Below are 12,187 nucleotides of genomic sequence, written 5' to 3' on the forward strand. Positions count from 1 at the left end.
AATCCAAATCTGAATGATTAAAATAGAAAAAAAATGTGGATTAAAGATGATTTATTTTTTAATAAATGAATAACTCATATACCAGTTGTTAAAAGCTGAATAAAAAATGCAGGCTTTTCTTGTGCAAACTGTTATTATAACATGCTGACAAATCCAAATGTTGTGAGTAGCAATCTTTGATGTGACTAAAGCATCCAATACTCAATTACTGTACCTGGGAATGTAGTTAAGGAGATAGGGAAATAAGACTGATAAAAACACAATTTTAATTTAATATCAAATTAGAGATATAAAGGATAAAATCAATACATCTTTGATGGCACTTATAAAACTGTACAATACCACTCCTTTCAAAGGAGCAATCCAAAACTAAAAATATTTTGATATATTTGTAATTTTTCTAAACTCTTGTATGATCCAATGTTTAAACTGCATGCTAGAAACACAAAACATTACCCCCCAGATATACATGTAGCAATTTCAGAAAAACAAGATACAGTAAGCTGAACACTCTCTTGGATGTGCAATACAAAACAAATAATTAGCTATTTTTATTATAGCTAGGGGAGGATGCAGAGCAATAATTTCCAAATTATTCTAGAGATTGAAAGAAAAGAGGTGTTGTTGTGAAATTTGTAAAAACAGCTACAAACACAAACCCTGGGAAACATATTCTTGGAAGATCATTTCTGTTGCTTACTCTGCAGTAGTCACTGCTTATATGAAACTTGAAAGAGAATAAGAAATTCTATTGTTGGAAACCAAAATAGCAACAAAAACTACCACATAATCCCAGTTGTCAGAGACAGTCTAATCTTCTGAGAAAAGGAGTGATTTCATTTATAACAATGCAAGAAATATTTTGCAGCTTACGTGGGTGATGTGACTGTCAGTTAACACATTGTCACCTACTACAGTAAAATATAAGATATACAGAAATATTGGAACATCTCAATAAATTAGGGAGAAAAAAGCAGATATATTTCTAACCAAAAAAAAAAGTAAATTATTTTACTATTCTGTAGGAGCCTTTCGATGGGGCTCAACATATTAAATGAAGATTCAATTTCAATGTGCAAAAATTAGAAGGTGTCTTGGAAATGAATATGCATTAAATTGAAAAAACAATAGGCTTCTTAATAGGGAAGAGTTTGAAGAGAGCATAGTAGGTAGCCTGAATAGGAAACAAACAGATAAGTTCATTTCTGAGAGATTTTTTTTCTTTTACACAATGGACAGCACTGTTATTCAGTTTAAAACAGAGGCCATTCCACTAACCAGGGCCTTTTTATGTGCTTGTTTTGAGTCTGCTTATTTCAAATCATTAGAATTCTGGTACGTGACAGTTTGTAACAAGTTGTATTTGTGTTTAACTACAGAACCTGGAGTGCTGCAAATGACAGTACTGGAATGCATCGTACCTCTTGTCAGGTTTTGTGTTCATATCATGCAGAAAACATTGAAACAGAATTTCTCTGGAGGGCATTTTTTTTTAAAAAGAGCAAAATTCCAAAAGCTGATTTTATATTTCATACTGCCTCTCACTTGTAGCTCTCAGCCTGGTCCATCTACGATAGGTGATACATGCTGTATCCAACTGGTGCAGCATAAAGTCCTACTGATGACATAGGAAGAACAGGCCTATGGAAGGGGTATGACTGTCCATACAGAGAGGCTGACTGGAGAGGAGAGTTGATGGGGAAAGGTAATGTGAATCCTGGGTGGAGCATGGGCTTTGCCGCCATTTTCAGTTTTTCCAACTCGGCCTCCTGCAGTCTCTTTGCCTTGGCTCTGCGGTTTTGGAACCAGATTTTGACCTGCGTCTCCGTGAGGTTGAGGGAACTGGAGAACTCGGCCCTTTCCGCGATGGATAGGTACTGCTTCTGACGAAACTTGCGCTCCAGGGCCAGGAGTTGGGAGGTGGTGAAGGGAGTCCGAGGTTTGCGGTTGGTTTTGTGCTTCCTTAACGAGCAGGTGGTAGGGCTCAGCTGCCCTGAGGAAGGACAGACAACAGAAAAAAACATAAACACTGTGGTACTGATGCAAAAGCAGCATCTTACCATGAGGGTGTGTGGCTCAGAACACTAGAAAGCATGCAGTCTATCACGTCTTGCAGAATTCACTTTATAAACACCTCCATAGAGAGAATAGACACTCCAATGGACAAGAAAACTACTCTCTATCAAGCAGTTCCCAGTTTGAGCCCAATATCTGTAGCTGACTCATTGTGACACACTAAGCTATCTAGTGATCCTTGCTGCACTCCTTCCCTCAGATGAGACATAATACCTACTACAGTGTAAGAGACGCTGCTAGTGCATAAAAACTCTGCTTAAAGTACATAAGTAGGTGAGTATAAGAACGTCAGCTAAATTACTAGCTTCTAGAATAGTTTTTTTCTTTTTATCACCCATTTATTGATGACTCAATTGTCATTTCCAAAAGCCGACAATATTTTATTTTTCTTTTTTAATACTAAAAAAACGATTTTTTTAGAAATTAACGACTGAATTAGCCATATGCGTAAATCCATCATTATGCCTCTGCATGTGTACTTTATTAACTACTCTATAGAAATGCAAACGGTGCAAATTGTGTTCATTTAAAGCGCAATAGAAAATAACAGTTGTGAAGGCACCGCATATTTAGCCAGGAGAAATACGTAGCTGTCAGTATCAATGTCGCACTTTGCTACAGGTAGCATAGCTAAAATAATTAGGTTGTGTACCTTATACCGTGCACTTAATCATATCAAATGTTAATTTAATAATAGTGTACACGAACTTTAGATTCATACATGTGTGGACTAAATATAGTTACCCACACCAACCAACATTTAACATGAAGCTATGCAGTTAAATATGCCTACTGAACATTAGATTGTATTTTCTATATCAAAAAACATGTTTATTAACTTAACATAAAATAAATTACATCTTATTAGCATTAAAGAATGTGTTTAAGACACATTCTGTAGAACTGAAAACACTTTTTACTTCTGTTCATAATTGTTAAGTTACTTTTCGTGCAATCAAATGTTGCTCAATACTTCTGTGTTCTATAACGAAATGATAGGCCTGTACATTTAAAGTAATAGGGGGTGAGACAATTAAAAATTAGCCGACTTTGCTGTTATTGATTATATATCCCAGTTTTCGAAATGTGCTGTCGTATGACCATATTTACTGCTTACTTTGAAAATTAAAATTGTTATTATTTCCAACAAACAAAACAAACGGATTTATATGGCGACAAATGCTACCCGTAAAAACGATACCCGTACTGCATTGAAATCCCTGTTGAGGGAAATCACTCCGAGCATCACATACAGGACAGTGTATCACTCTGTGTCATGGACGGTTCATACACTAAATATGTCTTTATTTTCTCATCAAAGGAACACGCAGACAGAAACTCCTCTTAATAGTGCGTAATTCTCTACGCACAATCGATAAACGTGAAATTACACATTAACTGCAAAACGTATTTAAATACAAAAGCAATCGAGGTATCAAGTAATGTGGAAAGTGTGAGACCTTAAGAAGTATTCGAAACTAGTGTTACAGCCAAAGCATACACACTTTAGTTTGACTTTTCTGTTGACTTTTGGTCAAAGGCGATATATTGCATTTGGCATTCAGTCCAATGCAGAGAATAGGAGATAAATCGCTAAGAGGTAGCTTTCTTTCTAAAGGTATCTTATTTATAGGACCTTCCTATAAATAAGATACATTTAGATGAAGAGACGAAGAGGGTGGAGAACAAGAAGAATGACTTTTTTTGTCTTATAACAAAGTAACAGAAAAGGGACTTACGGGGCGGTGGGGAGAATCTTGAACTTGTCACCCAAGGTGCGCATTCGTCCTGCTCAGAAGTTTCAGATTTGACCGGGGACGTCGGGACAAAATGTTTAGGAAATTCCTCAGGGCTGTAAGTATCTCTGGGAATGGATAAGGAGTTGTGTGTCCTGGGAGTGCCAAGCACTGTATCTTCTGATTTCGGTGGGAATTCGCTGTGAGTCTTTCTGTCAGCCATCAAAGCCTCCACACTGAAAGGTAGAGTAGACACTTGAACTTTGCGCTCCTTTGCTGGTTGAATATCTGGTTGAATATCCTCGTCGGAGGAGCAGCTGTCCTTAGAACTCGCAGGAGAAGACATGCTAATAAAATATGTCTCTAAATCGAAATAGTATAAAAGGCAAAAAAATTCTACCAACGCCCGTCCCAACGAAGAAGAAGTAGAAGGACTTCTTACTCAAGCATCAAAAGCCTGAAGCTTTAGTAAGAACAGGGCAAAAAACCAAACAAGTTCTTGGAAGTAGACAAACTTCTAGCCAATCAGAACGTGGCCAAAACTTTGTACCGCACTCTGACGCCTCTGATTGGTTTTCGGTTTTAAAGGATCGCAAAAGGGTTTGAAAAATACATTTAGAAGTAATCACACAGAGGCCAAACAGTGATAGGCTGGTGATACCTTCAGGGCTTTAATCTCGTGTAAACACAAGCGCCACTCGCATAATTTACGGCTAATTATGTGAAGAGGAAACTCACATTAACCACTTCTGTCTCAGCACTGCTTTACACCACGTGTTAATATGCAATGGATTAAGATTTTGTTAAGGCTGAGCATTCCGGGGTTTAATGAAATAGGGCACGAGGAAATAAAACAGTGGAAAACACTAAATATTTTGTTTTAATAGCTGCCCCAAGGTACACTGGCATGTCCCTCCAGTACGTGTAGTAATTCACAGGTGTGATCCAATACAAAACATGAATACCATATCAGGATAAATTTGATTTGCAAAATGTGTACGTCTTTTAACTAAATGTATCTATATAAACTAAACCACCAGGCTTTTGGGGGACAATCAATAATTACACAAATTAGTACATCAATGTATTCCTCTTGATGAAGAATTTGTTATTGACTAATACATTTTATTTTTATTATAAGGATACTAAAATTGATCACATTCTAGATTCGAATTCCCAACCGCATTTAAACGCTATTTTTCAATGACTAGTTGACTTTTTAGTGGTGGAAATGACTCCAACAGCATTATTATTATTATTATTATTATTATTATTATTATTATTATTATTATTATTATTATTATTGTTGTTGTTGTTGTTGTTGTTGTTGTTGTTTTTGTTGTTGTTGTTGTCCTCGTTGTTGTTCGTTCGTTTGTATCTCTTTGTAAATTTAAGATAATGTTATTCAGAGAGAAGAATAAACTGTATATACTGTAATGTTTCACTCGTATGTTTTTCAAGAACTTCGTCATTACAGAAATAGCTAGCCCTTATACAGATAGTATATCCCTTTTGTACACGGACGTTACTATTTAAAAAATGAAATGCACTAGGAAAACATTCTAAAAGAGTAAATTATATTGCATTATATTGAAAAGCTTGTAGTAAATGTTTAAAAGCAAAAAAAAAACGCTTTGATGTGTCACAAAAGAGTACCGTTAGTGGCTTGCTCTTTCCCTTCTACAAGTGTTATTGCTGTGGTACGTCAAAGAAACCATTAATCACAATTATCAATTCTAAGCAAAAAAAAATGTATATTGTATTGCACATATATATTGTATGTCCCAAAAACAAAACAAGATTTAATATTTATTTCGATTCTAATGGCTCGTTAGCAAGGAACCGATACAACATAGGCTGAAACCCATTAAGCACCATATTAAGCAAATATTGATTGTCGGATATTCGTGAAAAATTAGATAACAGACCATCTACTTACTGTAGTTTACCAGTTTCCAGTTCTGTACCCTAGAGAGAATATCGCATATTTAGTATCTTAATTAGTTGGCCTAGCGCAGTAAAGAAATATGCATTCATTTTATTTTAACTAAAATAAATTCTGTCACGGTAATTCTACAAATTAATTGGTGATCAGGTTATTTATAATCAGATAATTAACTTTTGGAAGTGAAAATCGATGCTATTCTTACAGATACTCAAAAGTAATTCTGATAAAATTAGTAAATTTTGGCTATGGCATTCTAGGGGTTTTAATTATTAATGTTGTATTTTCTATTTTACAGTGCATAGTCGCCTTTTTTTTCAATTAACTACCCTAATATTTTAATTTCTAATATGCAGCAACATTTAGAAAACACAACAAAATATAACACAAAATGTCCTAATTCAATAATTGTATGATCTCACAAGGATATATATATTAGGCTTTAAAGCTCGGTTAAGGCTCTCAAAGCGCTTTGGAACAATCCGGGACCTAAATTTGTTATAACAGCAGCGGAGATCTATTTGATCTAAAATCACCAGGGTGATACTGGATGGATCGCATGTAGTATTGTATTATAATATGCATTCGATTATCTTTCTTTTTTACTATTTTCATTAGACTTATTGAGTGCGAATTTTAAGCATTTTAAAGCAAACTTAGCAATAATAAAATAACGTGGTTTGCTGCGTCAGCATTGTGAATCTTTCGTGAATGTGGTCGGGCAAAAAAAAGGACTGAAGGACTTAATAATACACAATTTCCTTATTTCTCGTTTCCAATGTTTGTTTTGAACTGGATGGAATCGAGATTAGGTTCCTTTATTTTATCAAAAGCCGACATTTTTCTAAGTTAGGCTTATTAAAAAGGGCGATATGCGTGCGGGAGAGGGATAGTCCATTACATGTGCTGTTATGTGTCGTGGTGAGATTTTCTGGTATCACTTTTCCCATGTGTCTGAAGCTGAATGATTATTACACCGGGTGATTTCGCAGACAATCTGAGGTTGTCTGAAGGCGCCAGCAGCGGGGAGATGAAAGCGATGCTCCTCGGGGAATTAACTGCTGAAGTTTTGCGGCTCCACTCATGAGTCCTCCCCCACGAGTCACGCCCCTACCCCGGGGCAAAAGCTTGCTCACAAGCCGGCCCCTTCGCAGACTGGCTGCGAGAGGCCAAGATCTGGAGATAAATGTGAAACATTAGTACAGACAGTGAGAGTGGGCTGCTCGGAAAACTATTGGTACTGTAAATACCGCAGCTTGTCCCTTTCTATAGAAGTTAACAAGTTTTCCATTGGCATCTTCTTGACATCAGTGCTGTTTGCATTTTGAAGTGAGGCGTTAAGCGTTGGCATCGCAAGCTACGCACCCCTTTCCCTCTCATTTTTAAACCTTACGGACTTTAAATGGACATCACAATTAGCATGAACTTAAAAAAATCATTCTTGGGTGTTTCTAGCCTTTTCAGTGTATATTTAGGCAAACCTCAGACACTTTAATTACTCCCTCTTGAAGTGGTGGAATGCTGACAGACTGTGCAATGAACCTGTTTTGTTTCATAATAAGTTCGAAATTTACAAGTCAAAAGATATAGATGTGAAAGACAAAGTAAATTCCCGTCATTAGGGCAAGCAAACATAGACAACATAAACACAAGCAACTAGGTGGATGCTCACCAAAACGAAATTAAGGAGGAAATACTGTAATAATAGATTTATTATTAGTCACGAGAGAGGACATTCCAGATGAAGCTGTGGGACAAATGAGCGACTAGGAAAAAATGTGGAATCAATACGCTAAATACAATTACATGTTGCTTTGTTTCTAGCAGTGACAGACACTTGAGTCTTCACTTGTGTATTTCTGTCTCGTAGCAACATTGGGCATTATGGGCTCATTTATCATAAAAGTGATAAAATGGAAAAATGTTTAGTTAAAAGAAGACATAGAGAACTGATTTAAACTATTACTAGCAAGGTTGAAGGGTTTTAAATCACTTGACTCAATTCAACAGCTAAAAAATAATATTTATAGCTTTCTGAAATGTAACCTGTGACAAAGTATTTTTTTCCGCGCTCATGTTATAATGTCAAGTGTAGCGTAACATTTCACATAGCGAGTGAAAAAATGCAGCCTGCCTAAGGTGAGTTGCTGTGGAAACCATAAGTTCAGCCCTGTTTGTACCAGGCACCCAATTGGCACACCAGGCTCAGAATTCTGGATGGAACTTCAGTAAAATTCTGTTTGGAGTCCCTGAAGGCTTTAAAACAATTGGCTCAGAATCCTTCCTGAAAAAGTAGCTTGTTCATGCTTTCTGGCAGCAAAAATAGCACACATATCCAAATTAATTGACTATTTAGTATTTTACATTCATTTATGAGACTGGCATGGAGTGGAATAATCTGAAGTGTATCCAGTCATGCTGTGCCTTCCCAAGCCAATGTCAAGAGGTTCTCCTTCTGTTCTGCTGGCCCTGAGAAAACCGTAGGGGACAAATATATGATTCAGATCTTCTCATCATTTATAGACTGTTGGAACTCATCTGCACACACAATTTGTTGTGAAGCATTTGTTACCATCATCGTAATTATCACTGTTATTATTGTGAACATAGAAAATGACTCCCTATTAGAACATCTTAAAGACTGCTATAACAAGTTTTTCTTCAGATGTACCAAACTCAAATAAATATAGGCTTAGTACTGTAGATAGCACTGCTTTTCACAGCTCTGGGGTCCTGGTTTTAGGTCTGCCTATGGATTCCTGTCTATGAGGAACTTGTATGTTCTCCTTGTGGTAGTGTATGTTTCCTTTGAGCACTCAGGTTTTCTCTTAACTCCCAAATACATATATATACAACTTAATTAGCTGAATAACTTTTAAGGGCATTTATGAAGCCCAGGAGGGAGGAAGCTTACCAGAATCAATGCATCCTGCCCTCGTCTCTCTGTTATTAAAACCTAGTTAACAGCCCCTGGAATGTGGGAGTTGTAGACCAATTTCTTTGATAAACAACAGATGCAAAATATTTGCCAGAGTTCTGTCTTGCCAATTAGGCCAACTATTCCCAAAACTGGTGTGCTCACTTCAAATTATTTTTGACAAATTAAGCTTTGCAACTGCAAATTTTAAATCTGTAAGATACAACCTTTGTAAATATGATCGCTAGAATCACTTGATCTGCTCTTCATGATTTAGATACAGGAGCCTACCATGTTCACTCTGAAATAAAAAGGTAAAAAAATGAATGTTTACCTACAAATTTCCCTTGTATTTTCTGCCATTCAACAGTGCTGTTATACCACTTTTAGTTAAGAAAATAACGATTTTTAATTAGGTTTTGTTAAATGGAAATACATCTAGACTGTGCCACTTCAAAATGTCTACAACTGAGAAATATTATATGACATTCAATTTAAGATACCCCCTGAAATGAAGTTATGGAATGAGTTATGGAAGATGACTTCCATAACTTTATTTAACTTTATTGTACAGGAGGACCTTAATTATATTAAGGAGGTCTCTCTCTGGAAGCTTTAGGCTCACTCAAACCTATAGGAACTACATTGACAAAATTCTCCTGAGTATTTGCAGCTTAATTTAATAAACAAGCACATTCAAAAAATAATGTTTCCCCAATGACCCTGTGGGGATGGCTCATAGATTTACAAGTAACATTAGACCTTTAGAATATATAAAATTGGAATTAAAAAGCATTCTTCAATTAAATTTGAAGAGTAAATTACAGATAAGGAGTATGACATATTTTCAGATCCAAAAGCTTTGGGACAGAAAAGTTATGAATTACCTAACATAGAAACGGAATGTTGCAGGTTTTGTGAGGAAAAATAACAAGAAAGCCTCAAAACAGATAAAAACCTCTAAACAAAAGGAATGGCCCGACATTGTAGTTTCTTTAAAATATGTGGGAGGAGGGTCTTGACCAGCAACATTATTTAAATGTTTGAAAAAGTGTATGGAAAAATACACAGAAAATTTCAAAATAAGTGAAAAATAAACTAATACATTCCAAACTTTTGCATAGAGTTGACTGCCAAGAAAAATAAAAGGCTGTACTGTGAAAGATACACACTGGGATTGTAACAAACATACAAGGGCTTTTATTACATATGATCAGGTCCTGTTCAATACTAGATGCACTTTAAAGAAGGTCTTGGAGTCTTGGTAATAATTACAGGGAGTGGCAGTCCTGTGAATACTGTACATTGCTGTCCCTGATTAGTTACAACATTGAATGGTCTCACCTTGGTTATCAAAAGCAATTAATTACAACAGCGTGCGTGACAATAGAGATTTTGAAAAGGTGGAGAAGTAAAATACTGCACATTTTATCACTCTCCCCAAGAAAAGTTTTCTGGCTTAAGCTCAGAATCAAACATGGGCAGCCTAGATACAATATGTTTTATGTATTTAAATTTTGGAAATGTAAGTGTATTGTAACCTACAGTACGATCATGTGGCTTGCACTATTGAATTGTTGGGTCCTGTGTACTGAATCTAGTATTTTGTTCTGCATCAGGCTACAACTAGTGCTGACTTTGCTTTGAATACTGTACTTCACAGAATAAGATGTTCTACAGTTTGTTTTATCATGAAATCGAATGCCAGGCATGTGGTTTTAACATACTGTAAGAAAAGAATGAATTACAGTATTTAGATCAATGGTTCTCAGTCATGATCTTAGAAAGTCCCATACAGTGTTCTAGTTGTCTTCTGTAGGTGGCTACAAGTCATTTAAATCTTGAACAACCAAGTCATTGTTATATTCAAATATGCAATCGATTGCTTGATTGGACTGAACATAAAAAATCTTGAGCTTCTTCTGTACAAGGGCTGGAGATATTCTTATTTAGATACTCCGTTATCAGGCTTTATTTCAAAATCTCACCAAAGGGCTCTGTGATTGAGTTTTAATTTTTTATTTTGTTTTAATTTAGAATCATCAATTAGACTTAACATATTTCCACCCAATTTAAAATTGCCATTTGTGTTGTGGGTCATACCGACAGGAACTGTACTAGTTGTGGGATAATGATAGGTTCCTCTTGCCTGCCCACCCATCAGATATTTCGACACTCTATGAATCCTGCAGAGACTTACAGTAAGTTCAATGTTCAATGTTGATTCCTGTAGTTCAGTAACAAAAAACAACAAATACAAAGGGACAGAGTTTTTAACATTTTATTGACTCACATTTAGTACACCTGGCTGAGAAAATGACTGCCTTGGCTGCAAGGTCAAGGCTGACAGATCCCCCCTTACTTATAAGGAATGAGCCAGGGAGGCAGCTGCAAAGGTGGGGTGCAGGGGAAGTGTGAGAAAAGATTATCTCACACGGGTCTCTGCAAGCAATTTATTTATATGTAAGAGAGTGGAAGTGTGAGATTAAAAGTACAATTTGACCTCCTCCTGAATTTCTGTTTAAGAACTCAGTTTGAAGGAATGGTACATCCCTCATGGTTGACAGTGTAGGCCTGCAGGTGCGCAGGAAGTCTCAGGGGTCAATATTTCACAAGTAGCTAAGATAGCCCTCACTGACTCGTATCCCCCCCTCTATCTGTAGCAACTCTGTAGCCATCTGTGTGCCTTCCCTTGGGGAATCCTAATCCCGGTCTGCTTGGGACATGACCCAGGCTCATACCTGATGAATACCTTATCTCTCTGAACAACTTGAAAGCCCTACCTGGTTTCATCATTTTTAGACTTTGAACTCTCCTAGACATTTCAAGTGAGCTCAAGTTTTTGTTTTGTTGTTGTTTTCCCTCTTTCCCATTAGTCTTCCTATTTTGCCTTAATTTGCTCTGTACCTGAACAAAGAGAAAGGCTTGTTTGTGCCTGTCTCCTCACAATGAGATTCTCTTAAGTAAGATGTTTAAGATAGACATGATGTAAAAAAAAATAATAATAAATCACTGAAAAAATATTTTGGACTAAGGCTAGGCCCTATATAAACTTACAGCCAATCCTATGAGGTACTTTGTCAGATTACAGGTTTTAGGCAAGCTTTAAAATTGCTGTCATTATATTGTTATTATTAACACCTTGTAATTAGCCCAATGGAATCCTGCACTTTTAACCAAGATTTAGCTTTAATGAAGGAAAATTGCTACCTTCCTGAGGTGTATGGCGCCCGTTCTGATTATCTTTAAGCATAAGACTATTATTTCAAAGATGAAGATGCCATCACGTGAACGATAGAGCCTCATAAAGCAAAGTGCCATCTGAAGAGCCATGTCAACAAATTGGGAGTCTTTGCCTCCAGTGGTTTTATTAGCTAGTGGTATAGAGAAGAGAAGAACCTCAGAGAGTATATTGATTTTACAATAAAATGGCACAAAAGAAGAAAAAGAAAACATTGCAGTTATACACCACAGAACATTCTTGAGATGTTTAAAGCTCAAGTCCTGCTTGCC

General features: G+C 36.4%; 1 protein-coding gene across 1 annotated transcript; it reads right to left on the minus strand.

Moving 5' to 3' along the window:
- Positions 1 to 249: 249 nt before the first annotated feature.
- On the minus strand, positions 250 to 4,392 carry msx2b (muscle segment homeobox 2b). The gene is made up of 2 exons (XM_088604078.1): positions 3,816 to 4,392; positions 250 to 1,993 (listed from the first exon to the last, which is right to left on the minus strand). The coding sequence occupies exons 1-2, from the start codon at positions 4,156 to 4,158 to the stop codon at positions 1,569 to 1,571; spliced, it is 768 nt and encodes a 255-aa protein (XP_088460204.1). The 5' UTR covers positions 4,159 to 4,392; the 3' UTR covers positions 250 to 1,568.
- Between the last annotated feature and the right edge of the window lie 7,795 nt (positions 4,393 to 12,187).

This window comes from Lepisosteus platostomus, chromosome 13 (genome assembly GCF_059453375.1).
Source record: "Lepisosteus platostomus isolate fLepPlt1 chromosome 13, fLepPlt1.hap1, whole genome shotgun sequence".
In the NCBI taxonomy this organism is placed as follows: domain Eukaryota; kingdom Metazoa; phylum Chordata; class Actinopteri; order Semionotiformes; family Lepisosteidae; genus Lepisosteus; species Lepisosteus platostomus.

Coding starts and splice junctions, on each gene's coding strand:
- msx2b (XM_088604078.1), bottom strand. CDS start 4,158: ATGTCTTCTCCTGCGAGTTCTAAGGACAGCTGCTCCTCCGACGAGGAT. Junction 1,994..3,815: donor AAGATTCTCCCCACCGCCCC/GTAAGTCCCTTT, acceptor GTCCTTCCTCAG/GGCAGCTGAGCCCTACCACC.